Source organism: Lissotriton helveticus, chromosome 3_1, assembly GCF_964261635.1.
Source record: "Lissotriton helveticus chromosome 3_1, aLisHel1.1, whole genome shotgun sequence".
Classification (NCBI taxonomy): domain Eukaryota; kingdom Metazoa; phylum Chordata; class Amphibia; order Caudata; family Salamandridae; genus Lissotriton; species Lissotriton helveticus.
The window spans coordinates 2,123,327,200-2,123,350,195 of record NC_136061.1 but is presented as its reverse complement, the minus strand read 5'-3'; the positions used below and the strand labels follow the sequence as shown (position 1 = coordinate 2,123,350,195).

General features: G+C 47.2%; 1 protein-coding gene across 1 annotated transcript in view; it reads left to right on the top strand.

Moving 5' to 3' along the window:
• The window catches only part of TMC3 (transmembrane channel like 3), a 650,080-nt gene that overhangs the window by 351,177 nt on the left and 275,907 nt on the right, over positions 1 to 22,996 (top strand). The window contains exons 8-9 of the mRNA XM_078684118.1: positions 1,279 to 1,426; positions 3,101 to 3,144. Coding sequence (XP_078540244.1) covers positions 1,279 to 1,426; positions 3,101 to 3,144 — 192 coding nt within the window. The remainder of the gene's footprint in view (positions 1 to 1,278; positions 1,427 to 3,100; positions 3,145 to 22,996) is intronic.

Genomic DNA, 22,996 nt, shown 5'->3' with positions numbered 1-22,996 from the left:
GTTTGTGCTGCAAAAATATGTGTTTAAAACGTCTGATAATATGCATTTTCCTGAAATGTTTACTTTGTTAGAAGAATCACGTTTGTATTGGCTTTGTCATTACAGTATTTTTATACAGCAACTAAAAATACTGGCTATATTTGTGGACTTCGAAATATAATGCATTATTCCAAATTGCCATACCCCCTTCTTAAAATCTTCATACCACATTTAGCTCTATTGCTAGCTTGTAGACTCATCATTTCACCACCTTGAATACCTTCTGCTTCTCCTCACCTTACCCCTCTTAAATGTAAATGTAAATGTATTGTATTTATATAGCGCACTTCTACCCGGAGGCCTCGTAGCGCTGTATTCATACCCCTGTGGCACCCATCCGGGCTTTCCTGTGAAATTCCCACTCCTGGGCACCCCCAAGACATGTTCCTGCCACATCCACCACCTCTCATGACATTCTGTCATCTTCTTCTCCCATACCTTCCTCAACTTATTCTCTTTCACCACTTCTTTATCCTTTCTGAATCTCTCCTATTTTATTCTTACTGTATCTCGCACAGCCTTTGTCCATCCAGACAGCCCTAATAGCTGCCTCCCATTGGGAGGGTAAAGAAAAGGGGAAGTGAAAGGGAAAGGGGAAGGTAAGGGGAACGCGAAAGGGAAAGGAAGGGAAGGGTAAAGGGTAAAAAAAAGAGGGAAGGGGAAGGAAGAAGGTAAGGTAAGGTTAGGGAAGGGAGGAGAGGGGAAGGGAAGGGAAGGAAAAAGGAGGGAAGGGAGAGGAGGGAAAGGGAAAATGGAAAGGAAAATAGAAAGGGAAAGCGAAAAGAAGAGGGAAGGGAAGGTGAACGAAAAGAGGGAAGTGAAGGGAAGGGAATGGAAGGGAAGGGGAGGAAAGGAAAGGAAAGGAAAGGAAAGGAAAGGAAAGGAAAGGAAAGGAAAGGAAAGGAAAGGAAAGGAAAGGAAAGGAAGAGGAGAGAAGTGAATTGACTGAAGGAAATGCCATGCAAGGCAAGTCTCGGGATTCAATGTCAGAGCTTTGCATCTGAATGTGAAGGGATCATATTGAAAAATGCATTTGAGAAATTCAAGGAAGCAGGGGAGAATTGAGAAACTAAAGGATGGTCATATGGTAAAACCTGAGAGAGAAACGTAAGAAAACATTGGCTTGGTCGGCAGCAGGTCACGGTTTGTTTTTGTGTTATGACTGTTTATTTTCAGTTTATCTGCTTTATTATTTGGACCTCTCCAAGATTAAAAGCCCTGTGGCATCTTGTTTTTCAGAATGGCCAAGAACTCGCGACTGAGCCTCGCCAGTGCCTCAGATGAGAATTACACGTTCTGCTGGAGGGTGTTCTGTGCCTGGGACTACCTGATCGGGAACTCTGAGGCTGCAGAGAGTAAAACTGCTGCCATAGTCAACGGCATCAGGGTGAGCCGGGAGTCACTTAGCATGGCATTATCCTTAGGTCTATTGACCTGCAAGTATCGAACGCTAGCGCAGTCACAGATCATTTGCTCCTGTCCATTACTTGCCAATTTATGAGCATCCCTGCTGAGGGACACCCTGTCAAGGAAATCCAGTAATGTAATCATTAACTGGACACCCCCTGAATAACGTAAAGCTGGACATGATTAAGCAAATTAATTTTGTTATAGTGTCTTAATAATTCATAAATTATAGTCTTTACAATAGCGCTTGTTGCCCAATATCTTTGCCTCAAGGTCATATTTTGACGATTTAACGTTATAATAATTGAGTATAGTGATGTACTCTATATCCGTCCAAAGTAAAAGGCAAGCTTAATTATATTACCTTGCAAGACTGTATGTAGAGTATTACACAGCCCATTACAATTGTATAATGTAAACATTCTTCATAGAATTGGAGAACCACATAGAAAACCAACATGGCATTGAACATGTTAAACGAGACTTTATTTTGTACATGAAGATTATACAATCAATAACTAAATACATATAGACATCCGAAAATAGACAAGGTCGGTATCTCATGTTCGTGGGCAAACAGAGTGGGTGAATTTATTAAAATTATTAGAAATCAGTGACATGTAAAATGGGTCCTCACAACAAAGTTTGAACTAGTTTAGAGAAACAGCAGCACACAGATACTAAAATATTGGACAAAGGATAATGTTTTATTCATCACATCTCAAGAAATAAAGGAAAATGGCTTACCTCATCACAGGCCTGATGGCCATAGCGCTTTTGCATTAGCAAACCCTGAGATTTGCAAAATAACTGTGTTTATGACCACGTGAGGGCAATTAGTTACTTAATCCCTTCTACAAGTCTGAAAAGTTTTCAGAGTCCCACAAGGGGTTTCACGACCCTTTACCAATCAAAAATACGAGGGGGGGTGAAATCAACCCCTCTCCCCCCAACCCCCGTCCTGAATTAGAGAGCCGTAATGGGATATGTGAATGGTTTGTGACTGCAATTGCAAACACAGTAGGGATGGTACCTGCTCTGCTAATAGCTTGAGGGGGAGGACCACTGCATGTGTCCGAGTGTCTTCCAAACCTTCCCAATTTTTTTTTTAACAGAGGTTTCTAATAGGGGCTACAAAAAGCAAACTGCATCATTTATAGTAAATAGGAAGGTCCATTTGCGGCCCACTGAGAAAGGGAAATTCGAAATTCGACATATTAGTATATAGACTGTAATGTGCAGATGCCTGGTTTGTGAGAAGGTAGAACATTCATCAGGCCCTCTATCTCGTGTTTTTTCTGGCAATAGTTCATAAAGGAGTGAGAAAGCGGGCAGAGACATACCTTTTAGAGTTTATATAGATCACATTGAAGAAAGCCGTCCACTCTCCCAAGATCTTCCGCATGTTACTTCTCCATATAACTCACGCTGTGGCCAATGTGTCTACAGTGCCATGGTAGTATATAGTAGCATCCACTGGTGCGCCCTCTTGAGAACGTTTACGTTTCACTCAACGTTTAACCACCAGGTTATTGCTCTGATGATGTTTGTCTATGCGAAGAAACCTATCTGCATGCTGTGTGATACAAATAACAGTTTAAACTGTTTCTATATTTTCATTTAATTTAATTAGATGTTGACATTTTTGTTCCAGGAATCAATTCTGGAAGAACAGGAAAAGAAAAAGAGCACAAATCTGTATGTATAGAAGCTGTAATTATGTGCAGTTGTATTACTAGATGCATGTAAGCGTCCTTTTGAAACATGCTCCCTCACTACTACTTTATGTACATGTTTGTGATCAAGAATATATTTTATCACCTCAATTCAAGACCTTTTAATGCTTAAAATGCACATGTCAAATAAACAACCGCAATTATTTTCTATTGTACTCGTTGTAGCTATGAGTCCTTTTGCTTTTTTAATTTATTATACCAGTTTTTGCTATAGACACCTCCGGAACACTTCAGGAAGTAAGAGAATACTTCATGATAAGTTCGCAATACCAAATAAACTGCCTAAAAACTGACATCCATTTCAAGGCACAAGAGGGAGGGGCTTGTATACCACAGACAATGACCTCGATAACGCACGAGCTCCAAAATTCGATTGTTAAATCTTTAGAAGCAATAGGTGAGGACTAGAGCTTAGGACAGAGGGCAGTACACTCGAGAATGTGCCCCCACTTTGTAAACTGATATTTTTACTTTTTTTCCAGAACTCTGACTCAATCACTCAAAGGGTATCTAGTGCCCACTACTGATCCATGACCTCCTTCCGATATGAGGGCTGGCAACAGACGGTCTCTGTCAAAGAGGGCAGTCAGAAAAGTCATTTCATGTACTTTGCGAAGCAGTTTTGGATTAACATCCGCCCCAGTATAATGTGTTATGAATACTGTATGCATGGCTTCCACAGGAAGCCTCTATTGTTTACATCAGATTCTGAGGGGAATATTATCAAGAGCACTATTGCTGCTTTTCTGGCATATATCGCCGGAAATGCGGCAATATTCCCATTGACAATCAACAAGGACTCGCTAACATGCGTTAGCGCTTGTTTCCTTGCAATAGCGACTTTTTTTGCCGCTTTGCATGTCAGCGATATTTATCTCTAATGATATGCAAAGTAGGCGTTCCTCACAACATTAACATGAAAACTGTCGCAAACTCAACTTCCCTCTATTACCAATGTGGCCCAGACCTGCGAAGAGATAATAAAAGTCGCTCTAACCGCGATTATAGCTGGTTTCTGACGCCTGATTAAAACCTGACTTACCCATCTTGACAATGGGAGGTGGATTGTCAGGCTGAGTCCGCACTTGCCTATTAGCAAGCTTTACAATAGTGCAGTGAAAATAGTGCTGGTTTTCTCACACTATTGCTGGTTTACACCGCTATCGCTGGAATTTGTATCGCCTCTGAGATAAGCGTTGATAATAACACACTACCTCGGCGATGAAATCCAGCGATAGAAAAAAACGCATTAAGCGCGCTCTGCTATGATTATCGCAGTTTGTTGATAAATATGCCCCTAAATTTGGTAATTCACTGCTATGACATAGCAAAAATTGGTAACAAAACTCGTTGCCCACTGCTGCTACATCTTAAGGGCCTTCCAGGCCAGGCTGACAGGGCTCTCTCACAGACTGTTAGACCAATGCAGCCTTTCCGCTTTGAATGAAAGGAGAAAGCACTGCTGCAGTGGAGGAAGGAAGGTAGAGAAGGTGGTGGGTATAGGTTAAGGATGGCAGGTAAAGTACTTTTTCACATTTGGGACACAGAGGAAATGCCCTATTATGGCCATATTATGTATGCATTCCCATTACTTATTAGCCTCAGCCAAACAGCTATATGCAGGTGCAAATGATTTCGGGGCCATGCATAAAAAAAAAAATGATATATGGGTAATTGTGAGTTACAGTTTTCTGGGTGACATCACAGACAACTCAAGCTTCACTCTCACTGTGTATTTGATGTCACTCAGGCAAATCTCATGTCAAAAATAACAAAAACAAGTATAGAAAGCATTGTTTTTAAATTGGCCATCTTTTTCCACTGGCTTTCTTGTATTTTTCAGGCTTTGCCATTAGTTGGATGGGTTGTCTATCAGGGGGAGAGCATGTTGTGAGTGGTTACATTGCCCCATTTGTGTTCCTATTAGATTTACATGATAAGGTGTTAAGTAGTCCGTCTATCCAACTGCGTACACATAGTCATGCACATGCACAGACTGAAATAAATTATTTGAACACTAGGTGTGCATCACACACACAATGGTGTTGGCGGGAGTATCACTGAACCACTGTGCAAAATTGTCCATTAGAGCAAACGAAATTGGCTGTCTGGATGTGCATGTGTGGTAGCCAAGACCAACATGTCATCAATCTGACAGAAGCAATGTTTCTGGCTGCAGTCTCCCAGCTCGTCACGAGGTGCTGCTACAATGTACACCTCCCAATTCGTGTTCCTGCACCCCACTATTACTATGACAGAGACCATATGGCTGCAAGAGAAGTGCTTTACCCGTGGGTTGCATTTTAAAATTATTTTTAGAGACCCACTCCTACTTTCCTCTGCTCTCAGTGATTTCAAAGTGTGGTCGATGCTCTAGTTTCACAAGTATTTGTGATGCGCTAACTGAGATGCTCAGCAGTGGAATCTATTTTCTGTTATTTTTGAATTAATTTTCTAACCCACCTTGGTTAGTTACTAACAAATATTATTATACAACCATGTTTCAGAAACACACAATACATGTCACAGGCTTCTTGTTAAGTTTAACAAAGATTTGTACCAATTATAAAGATTTAAAAGGTACCCTATCTGGAAGCAGTGTAGTTCAAAGTTCAAAAAATCAAAGTTTATTTGGATCATTGTCCTTAAACAGATAAAACATTATAAAAACAGTTCATTGTTACATAAAAACTTTAAAACAGTATATGACTTATAACTCATTAAAAGCGGATCAAACACAACTTGAGCTAATCACAATTCATAATTCGTTTAACTTTTTGCATAAATCTCCCCAATGCACAAGTAATATCTAGATTCATCATTTCTGTTAGGAGGACACTTGCAGCAAGTCTATTATATATACCGTATTTTTTTTAAATGGGACATACGATCTCTTTTCCTGGTTCTAAAAGGTTTGTACAATCCAATAAAATATGCATCATATCGCATGTAGTTCCCAATATACACTGACAGTTTCCAATGCTATCTATCATCTCCAATTTTACTCTAGTGTTACAATAATAAGGATGCAATCCAGTTCTTAGTCTTAGAACTTCTCTCCTCAGCCATCTATTCGGTAGTCTATCAATATAAGAAAAATGTGTGTCTTTTAGCCAGGCCTGGCCATAAACTGTACTGACTTTTTCGTCGCTAAGTAATCTTGGTCCTCGGCTCGGGATACTTCGTATCCTACCTCCCTAAGAGCCTCCCTCGTAACTTCCATTTGGAGGGTCTCAGAACTTACATCCAGGCTCAGCAGTTTGCCAACCATCCTGAGAGAATATCTGACCCATTTAGCCCATGATCGTTCACTCGTCAAGGCTTCCCTCCTACACCATTGCGAGATTTTTTGATCTACCTTGGTGCCCAAGCGCTGCCAGATTCTAACTAAAGCTATACAAACTGTCATCTTCCATAAGGTTACACATGTTTCTAACCATACAGCTTGCACCATTGAACATTTAGGGAGTGAGAGTAGATTTTTCAAAGCTTTTCCCTCCTCTACGTCCCAACCATGTTTACCGCCCAAAAACAGTAACTCTGCCCCATATAGAAATCGCGGGGGCACCATAGCTAGGTATACCTTTAGGACCCGGCTTTCTGATTTTTCTCCGTAACTTCCATAAAATTTCCTAAGGCCATTTATTGACGCTGCTGTCCTTGTTCTACATGCATATAGGTGGGTTGTCCATTTAAGGTTTTTCTGGAACCACATACCCAGATACCTGTATTCTTCTACAGTTTCCAGCTTCTCATGACCTAGGTACCAGCTAGATCTCATTTCCCTTCTCCCAAAACATAGAATCTTTGTTTTGTCCATGTTGACTACTAACTTTTTCGACTTACGATACTCATAGAAACTGTTCAGTTTTCTTTGTAACCCGATCTCTGTTTGGTCGAAAATTACCATATCGTCTGCATATAAGAGACATGCTATATGTTCCCCATTTATCTTAGGGCTTGCCCCCCTTGCTCTACCTAAAATTGCGGATAGGTCTGCTATAAAGAGTGAAAACAATTGATGGGCCAAAACACACCCTTTTCTTAGCCCATTTCCAATCTCAATTTTTCTAGATATACTCCCATCTGTGTCTAAAATAATCCGTGCCCAGTTTGCAGTGTGCAGAAGTTACAGCACAACTTACCATTCTGCTCCATGGACTTCCCAGCAATGGACCAAAGTGCGAAACAGTGGTCGACCGTCGAATGGCCCTCCTTAAACCCCCCTTGTTCTGGAGGTACAACTTGATTCATCTCTGACCACTCCTTTAGTTTTTCTAGGAACAATTTGGCGAATACTTTTTCGCCTATATCCAACAAATTAATTAATCTATAATTTTTAGGAGAATTAAGGTCACCTTTTTTGTGGATAGGCCTTATAATTGTGCCTCTCCAATTTTCAGGGATTTGGCCTGTGGTGAGTATCCCCTGAAACATTTTTGAAAAGAAAAGGGCCCACCACTCCGACCTCTTTTTTATCACCACCGCCGGGAGATTGTCAGAGCCAGCTGCCCGTGTCAAATTTAAGTTAGACACAGTTTTTCTGACATTCTCAATGGAAAAATGATCCTCCATTTCTTTACACACTCTGCAACATCCTATTGAGTTTACACCTTCAATTTCATTCCAGTCCCCATAAATTTCCCCCAAGTATTTTGCCCACTCATTTTCAGGAATCACACATTTCAGGGCACCCCTTTCTTTATTTGAACTTTTTGCACCAATCCCCAAAACCCTTTCAAATCTTTGGATTCTATTGCAGTCAGCAATTTATCCCAGCAGCTTTCTCTAAAACCTCGTTTTTTGTTCATCACCAACATTTTATAGAGCCTCTTTTGCTTCTGGAGATTATACCACAATTCTACACTGTATTTTACCCTTAATCTTCGTTACTGTTCTCTGATTAGGTTTTTAGCCTTCCTGCATTCCACGTCAAACCATCCCCTCCCTTTCTTATACACTGTACTTCCCCTCTCACCATTGGGGTTTCTTTCTTTAATTTTTACCCTAAGACATTCCACTAGTACCCTAATTGAGTTCTCGAACCAGGAGCTGTCATATACATTTGGGATGTCTTCTACCAGCAACGTCTGTTGGACGGCTACCAATTTTTCCAGATATTCCTCCGTAATCCTAGTTGTGAGTCCTCTGGGATAAACAACTTGAACCGGCAACACTGTCTCCCTTTGTTTTTTCTTTTTCTCACATATTTCCAGCCTCAGCGGGAAGTGGTCACTTCCTTCTTCAGATAACACCTCAAATGTTTAGATCAGCTCAAAATGCCAGGGTTGTGTATAGACATAATCAATTGGAAAAAGTTGCTGGCCTGACTTGAAGGTTCGCTTTGCTGGTCTATCTACATCAAATCTACCATTTGCACAAATCAACCCCAAAGCCCCCAACATTTGACCTAAAGCTGAGTCATGTTCTGACATTATCAACCTTGGAAATATTGCATTCCAAATTTTATAATGATTCAATTGATCCCGACACCATTGGTCAGTCCTTTCTGGGTTTAACTTGTGATTAAAATCCCCCAGTACTAGCATTACATCTCTAGGGTAATTCTCAATCTTAGCTGACAGATCTTCATTTAGTTTTTCCATCTCTTCCCTGTACGTCCTCTCTTCTCCCTTTTGAATGTACACATTTACAATAATAATACCATTAAACCGAGGGTCGGGTTATGGGTTATAAGTTGTAGGGTGTTATTGCTGAACCCCGACCCTCGGTCCCCTTTTTATTTACAGAAAACCCCACTTCTTTAAGACCTGCTGAGCTGATGCTACATAAACTTTTACAATTAGCAAGAGAGAAAAGCAGTTGGGACCTATTTAGCGGGTTTAGTTTCCTCACCTTTTTTCCCCCAATTTCCCGGTCACTCAGCTAAAAAAATAACCACAAGTCTGGGTCACCTTTTACCTCTAGATCTCGGGGAATCCTTGATGGGTCCCTAGTCCTTATGTTTGTTTTGTCGGTCGTACCAATCTCAACCTGCCCTTTGTTAGAGCTAATGCTTTTGACAGCTTGCGGTCTCATTACCTTCTTTTTAATCATTATTCCCTGGACTGGTGCAACACTATCCTTATCAGGGTCTTTCGTGTTCTTAGGATTTCTGTTGAATTTTTTACTTGTTCCTACCACTTCGGGCATATCAGAGGCAGTTCCTTTACCTCGCTTATTTTCTATTAACTGGGCCGACCTTACTAACTCTTTTTCACCCTCTCGTTCTTTCTCAAAAGCTCCATTTATTGGCCTCTGCTGAGTAGAAAGTTGGGTCTTTCTAAATTTTCTCTTACCCTCTGTTAGACCTGTCTGGGTTTTTGCGTAGTCCCTCCAATTTATTATTTATTTTGTCCCCTTTTTGCCCCTCATACCTTTAATAATTTTTGTCCACTAACTTTTTCTAGGTGTTGGTCAAAGGGATAGGTGTTCTTTCCCCCCCTTATAGTTTTTCACCTCAGATCCCAGAGGCCTGTTCTGACAGGAAGATAGTGGGAACCACAAAATGGTGGCTACCAACTGCCCTAACTGCCAAACCCAGAACCTGCCCATAGACTAGTATAGGGCGTTCCAGAACCTTCTGGTCCCTTCTGGACCACTGAGGGACAGCCTATATAAGGCGGAATGCTGGACAGCCATTTGGTCTGTCAGTGAGGAGCAGCTAGAGTGAAGGCTGAGGTCTGGTAGGGGTAGGATCCTGAAGGGTGGATTGCTCTACAAGGGTAACCCTCTGTCAAGGCTTTCCCACCTCCCATTTCCTGTTGTCCTAGCCAAGTTAGTTCATCCTGCTGATCCTGGACAGATAGGGGAAGGGGTTAATTCCAGTAGTCTGGGGAACTGAGAAGGACCCTGCCCTGGGAGCAGAACTAAGAGTTCCCTGGTGCCCCTAAGTCTGTTCAGTAAGGAGGGATAGGGGATTAGTGCTGAAGAAGAGCTCTGTGGCTCTACTCTGAAGGAGCCCCCCTTTTACCCCCCCTCCTCTCTATAGTGTGGAAAGGAAGCACTTCCTTAGTATACAACAAGCTTTTCTTACCACTGACTGATCCTGTGGTGTGTGGCAAGCCTTTCAGCCTGTTAGGTGGAAAGTGAGGGGCTAGGAACTTGTTCCCTTCATCGAATTAGGAGCGGGACCCCTGGGGCACCGATCGTGCTCCAGTCGCGTTGCTGTGCAGCGCCCCGGTTGACAGGAGAAAGTGAGGGTGAGACACTGTCCAAAAGGCGCCTTCGCGCATGCCCAAGTGTTGCAGTTATTCCTGGCACAGGAGGGGCCTAGGATCGAGCAGGCCCGGGAGTAAAGCGTCCTTCCTTTGAGCGGGCGCAGTGGGAGGCGGCACCAGCGCGAGCGCTACCGCGCATGTCCGCTGGAGAAGTGTTCTCGTCGACCAGCGCTGAGGAGGGGCGCCGGTTGCTTCCTCAGCTTGTGCCCGTGATCTGCCTTTTCCTCCTGCTCGAGCGCCACACCAAGGAGCTGGCCCGAGCAGGGAGGGAGAGTTGAGAGGCCCGGTAGGGGCCAGGAGGGCATCGTGGTTCCTGCCTTTGTTCCTTCTGCTCGAGCGCCTCACAGAGGAGTCGGCCCGAGCGGGATAAGGGAGCACAGAGGCGAGAGAGCCTTTCCAGCCCTCGGTTCCTTGGCCATATCACCCAGTTTTCCCCCTTGTTTCTGGCACATGAAGGTTCCAGCTTCAACCTTAACACAAGTAAGGAGATATTCACGTTGGGGAAGTGACCTTCACAACCAGGATAAGACTAGTGCCCGTGATTGAGCACTGACAAGTAACTGAACAGAGAATCTGTCCCCAGGAGTGCAGTGCCCCTAAGGAATCCCTGTCGGGACTTCATTGATTGCTGTGTTAATTGGTTATAACTAGTTAATCTTTGGTTCATAATAAAGCGGAATTGTAGGGGTACCAAATGTAATGGATATAGCATATCTGACTAAGTATAAGTACTGATCTTGCCTCTTCTGAAGTAATGCTGTAATGAAAGGTTTGGAGAGCCAAACCAGCAGAGTTTAATGTAATGTACTAGTGATGTCAATTGATGAATTAATTTAGCAATTCTGCAGGGATTGTATCAATTTTAGAACTAAGCTGTATTGAGCTGTGACCTCTAATAGGAAAACTGCTTAAAATGTTGATTTAGTAACTTTGTTAGACTAGGTGTTTTGACGGGATTTAATGTTCCATACTGAGCTGTGATTTTAAAAAGTATAAAGCCGAGTATATTATTTTTATAAACAAGCTCTTATTTTTCCATACTTTGGTGTAGTGTCCTTTTTGTGTGCTATTGCGTGGATTTACTGCTGGGTGGTTTGCAACCTTCACACTTGTGCCTTTAGAAATGCATGTCTTACCCTAGGCCAGGCTACCCTAGGTGACCTGACATCCCAGGTTCCAACAGATTGGTGTCTAGCGGTGGGATCCTGACTTGGTTGCAGCTACTCAATAGTAATTCAACGCAATACACTGGCCTACACCAGGAGTTTTCTCCTTGCGGCCCTCCTAATTTGAATTTTGTTTTTCCAAATTTGTTCCTGGTGGGGGGGTGGAGGTAGCTTCAGGTTGCCCTTGCCACTCTATTCTTTTTGTGTGCTTAACCTTGTGTTGCCTTTTGCAAAATGGAATTTGCACTGGAAAAACTGGACACTTATTCATTGGCCCAGCTAAAAGATTTCTATCAACAATTGGGAGTGTTCTTTAAGCGTGGTGCCAAGAAGGGGGAACTCCAGACCAGTTTGAGGGCTTGGGTGGAAGCGCGCAATGAGGAGGGAACGGTGGAAGAGGAGGAATCGGACAGAGGTACTGTCATTGATAGGACTGCGGAATGTCCCCTGGGGGTGGGTGAGATGTCAATCAGCCCCAAGGCAACCTCACGGGAGGGCAGCAGTGTGTCATCGAGAGGGTTGTCAGAAACCGAGTTAGCTGACAGGAGAGAGGATAGACTGTTAAGGTGGGAAATAGCAAAAATGGAGTTGGAAGAAAAGAGGGAGGGGAGGAGGTTAGAACAGGAGAAGGAAGAGCGGAGAATGGCTCATGAATTCAAACTAAAAGAGTTAGAACTCCAGGCCCTGCAACGGGGACCCTTTCCAACTCCAAATGGTGGCAGCGAAACCAGAGAACCAACCAGGGAGTCCAGACCCTACCTGCCTAAGGATATAATTGCCAGTTATAGTCAGGGGGATGACATAGCCAAGTGGCTGGCAGCCTATGAGGTCTCCTTAAGAGCCCATGGGATCCAGGAGAAGCACTGGGGGGGGTGGGTTGTATAAGTACATGCCTCCTACTGGTCGGGACACATTGCTGGCCTTGGAATCAGAGGAGCAGACCAACTACCCCACCATGAAGCTAGCATTGGTCAGGAAGTTTGGGCTTACCCCGGAAAGGTATCGCCAGAAGTTCAGGGGGAGCCACAAGTTAAGCACCCAGAACTGGGTGGACTTCCTTGACTACGCACGTAAGGCATTGGAGGGCTGGGTCAAGGGCAGTGAGGTGAAGGACTATGAGGGGTTGTATGATCTATTTTTGAAAGAGCACCTCCTCGAGTAATGTTTTCCTGAGCTGCGCCAACACCTGGTGGACAGCAAGCTGACCAATCCCCGGAAGCTTGCAGAGGAGGCGGACATCTGGGCAAGTACCCAGGTGTCCTCAAAGGGGACTGGAGGGGATTCCCAAAAGGCCGGACAGGGCGCCCCCCTGAAGAAGGAGGGAGGAGATAAAAAGAAGGAGATCTCTAAAGGTCCCCAAAATAATTACCAAGGAAAGGGAACAGGTTTCACCCCTAAGGTAAACCCACCCAGAAACCCTAATCCTGGCCAAAGCCAGCAGCCAAGGGTTCTCCACTGTTTTGAGTGTGGTGGTGTTGGACATTATAAGGGAGATGTCAGATGCCCAAAGAGACCACCCCCTCCCACCGGAGGAAAACCACCGGGAGTAGCTAGTGTAGCGCTCGGGGAGGAGTTGCCCTTAGATAAGGGGGGTGAGTGGGCGGGTGTTACCTTAGTGTCCCTGGGAGAACGGGAGATGGTTCCAAAGATCCAGGTGCTCCCAAATACTACAAAGTATGGGCAATGGGTCACCATCAATGGCCAAAGTGGGGAGGCTCTGAGAGATACAGGAGCCAGTATGACTATGGTGAGAAGTCGACTGGTGTCTCCAGAGCAGGTGGTTCCCAATGTACTCCACCCAGCCGCGATGGCTGACGGCAGAATGGGCCACTATCCAGTGGCTGAGGTTCCCTTTGAGTGGGAAGGGGTTGCAGGTTCACTTCGAGTTGCCGTAAGCCCTGCCGTGCCAGTTGATTGTCTGCTGGGGAATGACCTGGAGCACAACACTTGGAGAGAGGTGGAATACCGGACGCACTCTGCGATGCTGGGTACACCTGACTGGGCCTGTGTGAGCACAAGGTCTGCGACTGCCCGAAGAGGGAGTTCACCTGGGTTGGAGCCTGGAACAATGGCCCAACCCGCTGCCAAAAAGGGACAGACCCGAAGACAGGAAGAGCCTGCTTCGGCTTCCACACTCCATGTGACAGATCGGCCACCTGCAGTGGTGGACCAGGAGTCTGTGGAGGGGGAAGTAGACTCTCTGGAGGATTTACCCATCCCTGCTGAGTGGCACGTGGAGGGAGGACCTACCAGAGAAGAATTCTGTAAGGGGCAGAGGGAGTGCCCTACCCTTGAGGGACTGAGGCGTCAGGCTGAAGCCCAGGCAGCAGGTGATGCTACGGGACACCACCATATTTACTGGGAGGATGGACTCCTCTACAGTGAACCCAAGGTACCCTTACCTGGCTCATCAAGGGCCTTGGTAGTCCCGCAGCAATACCGAGCCTTTCTGCTGGAATTGGCTCATGCAATACCCTTGGCAGGACACTTAGGCCAGGACAAGACCTTTGCTCGGCTTGTCCTCCACTTTTACTGGCCTCAGATGAAAGTGGCGTCCAACACTTACTGTCGGACATGTGTATCCTGCCAGGCCAGTGGGAAAACGGGGGTGAAGCTAAAAGCTCCCCTGGAACCACTTCCAGTCGTTAGCACCCCCTTTGAAAGGGTGGGCATCGACATTGTAGGGCCATTGGATCCACCAACAACAGCTGGTCACAGGTTTATCCTGGTTCTGGTGGATCATGCCACACGTTATCCAGAGGCCATTCCTCTGAGGACTGTCACTGCACCTGTGGTGGCTAGGGCCCTGATGGGAATCTTTACCCGAGTAGGATTCCCTAAGGAAGTTGTGTCCGACAGGGGGACCAACTTTCTGTCGGCTTACATGCGGGCGATGTGGAAGGAGTGTGGAGTGACCTACCGGTTCACCACTCCTTATCACCCCCAGTCGAATGGACTGGTAGAGAGGTTCAATAAGACCCTGAAGGGCATGATAAGAAGTCTGCCTGAGAGCCTACGGAGGAAATGGGACGTCCTCCTGCCCTGTTTGCTGTTTTCCTACCGAGAAGTGCCGCAGAAGGGAGTGGGCTTCAGCCCTTTTGAACTGTTGTACGGGCACCCTGTGCGTGGACCTCTCAGCCTGGTGAAGGATGGATGGGAAAAGTCTCCCAGAAAGCCTCCTCAAGATGTGGTGAGCTACATGCTGGCCTTCCGGAGCCAGATGGCAAAGTTGTGGAAGCAAGCTTCTGACAACTTGGAGGCCAGCCAGGCAGTAATGAAGGAATGGTACGATCACAATGCTCACCCGGTGGAATTGGAACCTGGCCAGAAAGTGTGGGTGATAGAACCTGGAGAGCTTAGTGCCCTCCAAGATCGCTGGGCAGGCCCATTTGAGGTGTTGGAAAAGAAGGGTAAGGCCACTTACTTGGTGGATCTTAAGACCCCGCGACAGCCCCTACGGGTGCTGCATGCCAATCGCCTCAAACCCCACCATGAGAGGCCAGAGGTCATCCTGATGATGGTGACTGATGGTGCCGAGGAAGCAGAAAGCGAGCCTCTCCCTGATCTCTTCTCGTCTCAAGAGAAGGATGGGTCGGTGGAGGGAGTGATTTTCTCCCCATCCCTAACTCCTGAGCAGCGAGAGGATTGCCGCCAGGTATTGGAGCAGTACTCTTCGTTGTTCTCCCTTGTCCCGGGAAGGACCCACCTGTGTACCCATGATGTGGACACAGGGGACAGCCCACCAGTGAAGTCGAAGACCTACCGGCTGTCCGACAAGGTGAAGGCTAGCATCCATGGAGAGGTTGCCAAGATGCTAGAGCTGGGAGTTATCGAACCTTCCAACAGCCCTTGGTCCAGTCCGGTGGTGCTAGTGCCAAAAGCCGCCCCACCAGGCACCACACCAGAACTGAGGTTCTGTGTGGATTACCGAGGACTGAACTCAGTTACAAAGACTGATGCTCATCCGATCCCTAGGGCGGATGAGTTAATTGACCGGCTAGGAGCTGCCCAATACCTAAGTACCTTTGACCTCACTTCAGGGTACTGGCAGATCTCCTTGACAGATGGAGCAAAGGAAAGGTCAGCCTTCTCCACGCCTGAGGGACACTTCCAATTTTGTGTGATGCCCTTTGGGCTCAAAAATGCCCCTGCCACATTTCACGGCTGGTGAATCAGGTCCTCTCTGGAATGGAGAGTTTCTCTGCTGCCTACCTGGATGACATTGCTGTCTTCAGTAGCAGTTGGGAGGACCATTTGCAACATTTGCAAGCAGTTCTCCAGGCCCTGAAACAAGCTGGATTGACCATCAAAGCCAGCAAATGCCAGATTAGGCAAGGGTCGGTTGTGTACCTTGGACACTTGGTGGGTAGGGGGTCAGTGCAGCCCCTGCAGGCAAAGATTGAGGCAATCATGGCCTGGGAACCCCCCAAGACACAGACTGAGGTCCGAGCTTTCCTGGGCCTCACAGGATACTACCGTCGCTTTGTGAAGGGGTTTGGCACTATTGTAGCGCCCCTCACAGAGCTCACCTCAAAGAAACAACCTCGACGGGTAGTTTGGACGAAGGCTTGTCAGCAAGCCTTTGAAAAGTTGAAGCAGGCAATGTGTGCAGCACCGGTCCTGAGGGCCCCAGACTTCTCCAAGGAGTTCATTGTCCAGAAAGATGCATCAGAACATGGCATTGGGGCAGTGTTATCGCAACTGAATGAAGAGGGCCTGGATCAGCCTGTGGTCTTCTTATCCAGAAGACTGCTTCCCCGGGAACAGAAGTGGAGTGCAATTGAGAGGGAAGCTTTTGCGGTGGTGTGGGCTCTGAAGAAGCTGCGGCCATACCTGTTTGGATCGCACTTCCTGGTTCAGACTGACCATCGACCCCTTCGTTGGCTGATGCAAATGAAAGGGGAAAATCCCAAGCTGTTGAGGTGGTCCATCTCCCTACAGGGAATGGACTTCCGGGTGGAACATCGGCCTGGAGTGGACCACGCCAATGCAGACGGTCTCTCCAGGTATTTCCGCCTTAGTGATGAGGACTCCCAAGGGGTTGGGTAGTTCTCCCCACTTTCAGCTGGGGGGGACGCGTGTTAGACCTGTCTGGCTTTTTGCGTAGTCCCTCCAATTTATTATTTATTTTGTCCCCTTTTTGCCCCTCATACCTTTAATAATTTTTGTCCACTAACTTTTTCTAGGTGTTGGTCAAAGGGATAGGTGTTCTGTCCCCCCTTATAGTTTTTCACCTCAGGCCCAGAGGCCTGTTCTGACAGGAAGATAGTGGGAACCACAAAATGGTGGCTACCAACTGCCCTAACTGCCAAACCCAGAACCTGCCCATAGACTAGTATAGGGCGTTCCAGAACCTTCTGGTCCCTTCTGGACCACTGAGGGACAGCCTATATAAGGCGGAATGCTGGACAGCCATTTGGTCTGTCAGTGAGGAGCAGCTAGAGTGAAGGCTGAGGTCTGGTAGGGGTAGGATCCTGAAGGGTGGATTCCTCTACAAGGGTAACCCTCTGTCAAGGCTTTCCCACCTCCCATTTCCTGTTGTCCTAGCCAAGTTAGTTCATCCTGCTGATCCTGGACAGATAGGGGAAGGGGTTAATTCCAGTAGTCTGGGGAACTGAGAAGGACCCTGCCCTGGGAGCAGAACTAAGAGTTCCCTGGTGCCCCTAAGTCTGTTCAGTAAGGAGGGATAGGGGATTAGTGCTGAAGAAGAGCTCTGTGGCTCTACTCTGAAGGAGCCCCCCTTTTATCCCCCCCTCCTCTCTATAGTGTGGAAAGGAAGCACTTCCTTAGTATACAACAAGCTTTTCTTACCACTGACTGATCCTGTGGTGTGTGGCAAGCCTTTCAGCCTGTTAAGTGGAAAGTGAGGGGCTAGGAACTCGTTCCCTTCATCGAATTAGGAGAGGGACCCCTGGGGCACCGATCGCGCTCCAGTCGCGTTGCTGTGTAGCGCCCCGGTTGACAGGAGAAAGTGAGGGCAAGACACTGTCCAAAAGGCGCCTTCGCGCATGCCCAAGTGTTGCAGTTATTCCTGGCACAGGAGGGGCCTAGGATCGACCAGGCCCGGGAGTGAAGCGTCCTTCCTTTGAGCGGGCGCCGTGGGAGGTGGCACCAGCGCGAGTGCTACCGCGCATGTCCGCTGGAGAAGTGTTCTCGTCGACCAGCGCTGAGGAGGGGCGCCGGTTGCTTCCTCAGCTTGTGCCCGTGATCTGCCTTTTCCTCCTGCTCGAGCGCCACACCAAGGAGCTGGCCCGAGCAGGGAGGGAGAGTTGAGAGGCCCGGTAGGGGCCAGGAGGGCATCGTGGTTCCTGCCTTTGTTCCTTCTGCTCGAGCGCCTCACAGAGGAGTCGGCCCGAGCGGGATAAGGGAGCACAGAGGCGAGAGAGCCTTTCCAGCCCTCGGTTCCTTGGCCATATCACCCAGTTTTCCCCCTTGTTTCTGGCGCATGAAGGTTCCAGCTTCAACCTTAACACAAGTAAGGAGATATTCACGTTGGGGAAGTGACCTTCACAACCAGGGTAAGACTAGTGCCCGTGATTGAGCACTGACAAGTAACTGAACAGAGAATCTGTCCCCAGGAGTGCAGTGCCCCTAAGGAATCCCTGTCGGGACTTGATTGCTGTGTTAATTGGTTATAACTAGTTAATCTTTGGTTCATAATAAAGCGGAATTGTAGGGGTACCAAATGTAATGGATATAGCATATCTGACTAAGTATAAGTACTGATCTTGCCTCTTCTGAAGTAATGCTGTAATGAAAGGTTTGGAGAGCCAAACCAGCAGAGTTTAATGTAATGTACTAGTGATGTCAATTGATGAATTAATTTAGCAATTCTGCAGGGATTGTATCAATTTTAGAACTAAGCTGTATTGAGCTGTGACCTCTAATAGGAAAACTGCTTAAAATGTTGATTTAGTAACTTTGTTAGACTAGGTGTTTTGACGGGATTTAATGTTCCATACTGAGCTGTGATTTTAAAAAGTATAAAGCCGAGTATATTATTTTTATAAACAAGCTCTTATTTTTCCATACTTTGGTGTAGTGTCCTTTTTGTGTGCTATTGCGTGGATTTACTGCTGGGTGGTTTGCAACCTTCACACTTGTGCCTTTAGAAATGCATGTCTTACCCTAGGCCAGGCTACCCTAGGTGACCTGACATCCCAGGTTCCAACACCCTCCCACACTCGTGGTCGAGGGATGCGTAATTTGAAGCCCCTCCTCTCACTCCTTTTTTTTATTATCATTGGGTATCTCGAGACATACACGTTAGGGTCGGGATTCTCTACTGGTATATTAGGCAGCTGACTTCCCCCCTCTTGAAGGTCCTCTCCACCAATCCTAATCATAGAGGGATTAAGATCTTTAATTTGTTTTAGCTCCCCTATCATAATATTAAACTGAACCCTTTGGGCCTTTATGGCTTCATTGTTTAATACTGCTACCTCAAGTAAACCTTGCAAAGTTTTTTGTAGTATCATCATCGCATCCAACATTGAAACACTAGAAGTCCCCGTAACCTCAAGATTGGACACCGATGGGCTGGTGGAGTCAGATGTTTTTTCCTGATGGGTTTCCGCTCCATCCTTCACCCTCTCATCCAGGTAATCCTTTGTAGGGCGAAAGATTCTTGGAAGCTCTTCCTCCTCTAAGCCCCTTTCCTCTGCCTCTCTCCCTACCTCATGAACGCTTAATGAGGCATTTGGCGAGGCATATAGTCTCGGTGAATGTCTTGGGGATGAGGACAATCTTGGGTCCAGCGATGCTCCGGAAAGGTTAAGATCAAACAGCACCTGTGAATCGTGTCCTAGACTTACTAAGGTGTCAGAGATTGAACATACCGTTTTTGCTGAGGCTGAGTCTGGGGGATTCGTATCCGCACTTAATTCCCCATCCTTCCAGCTCTTTCCTTTATAAAATTTCCCCACAAAGTCTTTAATTGATTATATAGCTGGATAACTGCCCTTTGGTCTCCTTGGGCGGGGCTGCTGCTGAATAGTATCCTGGGGTATTTGTTCCTTCGTTGTTTTTTTTTTTATGTGCATGTATCTTGCCAATTGTACTTTTTGTCCCACCTCAGGACAACACAGAAGTGTGGCTCAATGGTTAGAGCGGCAGACCCTGATGCAGAGGTCTAGCCCGGGACCAGGGTTCAATTCCCCGCCTCGGCGGGTCTTGGGCTCAAAATTCCACGGACCTGATAATTCTCGCCTCGGTGCCTATTCCAATCATGGAGTCCCACTCTGCAACTCTGGGCAATAACTTGCTTAATCTCCACAACGGCCCCCACAACGTTAAGGATGCCTGGCCTCCACCTTGGGGGCGCCCAGGAGTGGACACCTCACAGGGAAAGCCAGGATGGGTTCCACAGCGGTATACGTACAAGTGCCTTGAGACCCTTGCGGGTGAGTAGTGCGCTATACAAGTATCAATTTTACAATTTTCACATTGCCCTTTTCTTACATTGCATCCTCCATAGACTCTTCTTCAGTTATGCTGAGATCTGGGTTTTGTTTCTTCTTTTTTTGTATGCCCTTCCCTGCTCTGGAAGCAGTGTAGAAGGATGCAATTCAAATCCAACCTCTAAATAAAATAAGATCTATTTTCTAACAAACAGATGCCAGTACAATGTTCAAATATTGGCATTCTCCATCATACCGCATGGCACTGATGTGCCAAAATGCCTCTGAAAAGAGTCCGCATTTTCTTGCAACCCAAATTCGGTGTCCTTATTTTTGCTTTTTGACTGTTCAGTGTTCCAATCACTCTTAGGGTCTCACGCCTTTAGTTACACTTTTAATAATTACATATTTAAATTAATATAAACATACATACATAAACTGGAGACAAAACCCGCAGAGGTGGAGTAATCTTTATTTTTCTATGAAGCATTGTTGTACTTGGCCCTTTTGCAGGTTCACCCCAAAACTTTTTGCATTCTTGCGTTTTTCTGTAGCCTGGTGCTGGTGATTTTAGGCCATTGAGCAATTTAGCACTGTGGTCCAGTGTAAAGTGCGTGTGCTCTCTGTGCATTCGTGCTGAGATTGACCTGCTCTCCCATAGGAATGCATTGGGGTAAGTGTGTCCGTGGTAATTCCTGGTATGAAAGGAGCGGCAGGGGCGAGTTTAGTATGTATGAATTCGTGAGAATAAATGCTGCGCAATGGTGTGCGCTGTTTTATGATGACTGGTGGAGGAGTGCCACTTTTAGAAGTTAGCAATTCTATGTGCTATGTGTTTGCCTGCCTGATATGAATTGCATGTCTGGCTTGTGAGTGACAGGGGTTGAGAGGTGTGGGTGGCTCCAGGAGAGGCAGGGTGAGTCAGCACTAGATGAATGGGACACCTGGGCTAAGAGTAGTGGGAGGGGTAATCCCCTGACTCTGAATAGGATGGTGTCGTCCCTAGTGAATGCTGGCTATGCCCCCCTGTGATGTGTCTGATGATGAGCCCCCACCTGACAAAGGGGAAGAGGAGCTTGGAAAGCAAAGTGCACCAAATCCCCCGTGAACCAGTTGCATCTGGTTCCCCCATGCCTTGCGCTTTAGACAAAGAGAAAGGGTGTATAAAAGAAGGAGCTGTAACCCCATGAGGTTGTTCAGTTCTGGTGTGCTGATCCTGCTGGGGCGTGCTGCTGCTGGGTCCCAGAGGGGGCTGCTATGAGGGATTGCCTCCCTGGGCCCTGCATTGCCCCTTGATCCCTAAAGGATCTTTTGCTGGAATTATTCTTTTTACTGCAGGACCTTTGTCTGCTTCTAGCACCTTGTGAGCGCTTGATTTTGGAGAAGAGGGCTCCGCAGCACTGAGCTGCAGTCATCCCAGAAGGAATCCCAGCGTGGGGATTCCCCCTAATGAAGGGGAGAAAGGAAGGAGCCCACCCCGCATTTGGCCGATTTAGTTGGAGCCCACTCCGCTTTATGATTGTTTTACATGGCGGGTGCCCACCCCGCCACTATCTGTGCCTAAAACGTGAGTCTACCCCATATTGACTGAGAAGAGCTCACCGCCACGGCCCAAGCCTCAAAAGGAAGCGCATCTGCTGTCTGTGGACGGGGTCTCGCGGATGTAATTTCTGCCTTCCCCCAGCTGGGAGACGGCGACGCGGAAGTCTGGGGCCTGCCGCCTGTTGTGATGAAGGTGGTGGGGGCCCGAGGCACTTGTCGGTGCCTGCCCCCGCCGCACGAGTAAGAGAGCCGCCAAAGTGAGGAGAGGCCCGGGAATAGGTGCCTGCCATTGCCCCTTGCCGGTGTGCCACGAGGACGTCCAGAGCCTTGCAGGCTCCTTGCAGAAGTCCTGGTCCCAGGAGAGGGACCGGGTGAAGAACAGAGGGCTGCACCGTGCTTTGAGAGAGCAGAGACTTCACTGGAGCAGAGAGCCCAGTGAGTGGAGCGCAGTGGTGGACTGGTTGTTGGGGCGGGTGCCAGGGCACATGGTTGGTTGCAATCCCCCCTGTGGTCTCTCTAAAGGCACCGTAGTGCCAGTGCTCACTTGTATGTCCTTAGCTGCGCTGCCTTAGTGGGCAGCTGCAATGTGGGGCATGGTTTGATTTACCGAGTCCCCGAGTAGGGCTCACCAGGCACTGTGAGCGCCAGGGCCCCCAGTATCTCCCCAGCTGCGCCACACAAGTGCTGGCAGCTGTGACGTTGGCCACAAGTGTTGCAGAAAGTCCCAGTGGGGGCTTCAGAGGACACAGTGAGTGCCAGTACCTACAGCTCTCTTCACAGCTGCCCAGCAATTAGTGCGGTACAAAAGGGGGTGGTGATTGTCGGAGCATCTGAACCAATCAAACACTCACACCCAGTCAACAGAACTGGGTTTAATCCATCACCATTCTTTAGCCCACTCTGCCACCCCAGTTCAGATATGGCCATATGCAAATCAGTCTGACCCTGTGCCTCATGGGAACAGTCCAGCCCGAACTGCCAAGCCATGCCTTCTCGGGACCGGAAACAAGCTTCCTAGGACCGGTTTCTGGCATTACAGCCGTCTTCAGCCAGGCTTGCTTGAATCCAGTGCAAAGTGAGCAAGGGACTCACGTCTCAGCATACCCTGCCAACCTATGGCGAACAAAGCGGTACAAAAGGGGGTGGTGATAGACGGAGCATCTGAACCAATCAAACACTCACACCCGGTCAACAGATCTGGGTTTAATCCATCACCGTTCTTTAGCTCACTCTGCCCCCCCTGTTCAGACATGGCCATATGCAAATCAGTCTGACCCTGTGCCTCATGGGAACAGTCCAGCCCGAACTGCCAAGCCATGTCTTCCATGGACCGGAAACAAGCATCCTGGGACCGGTTTCGGATTCATAATCCTCATCAGCCAGGCTATCTTGAATCCAGTGGCCAAGTGAGCAAGGGACTCACGTCTGAGCATACCCCGCCACACTTAGGGCGAACAAAGCGATACAAAAGGGGATGATGGACGGAG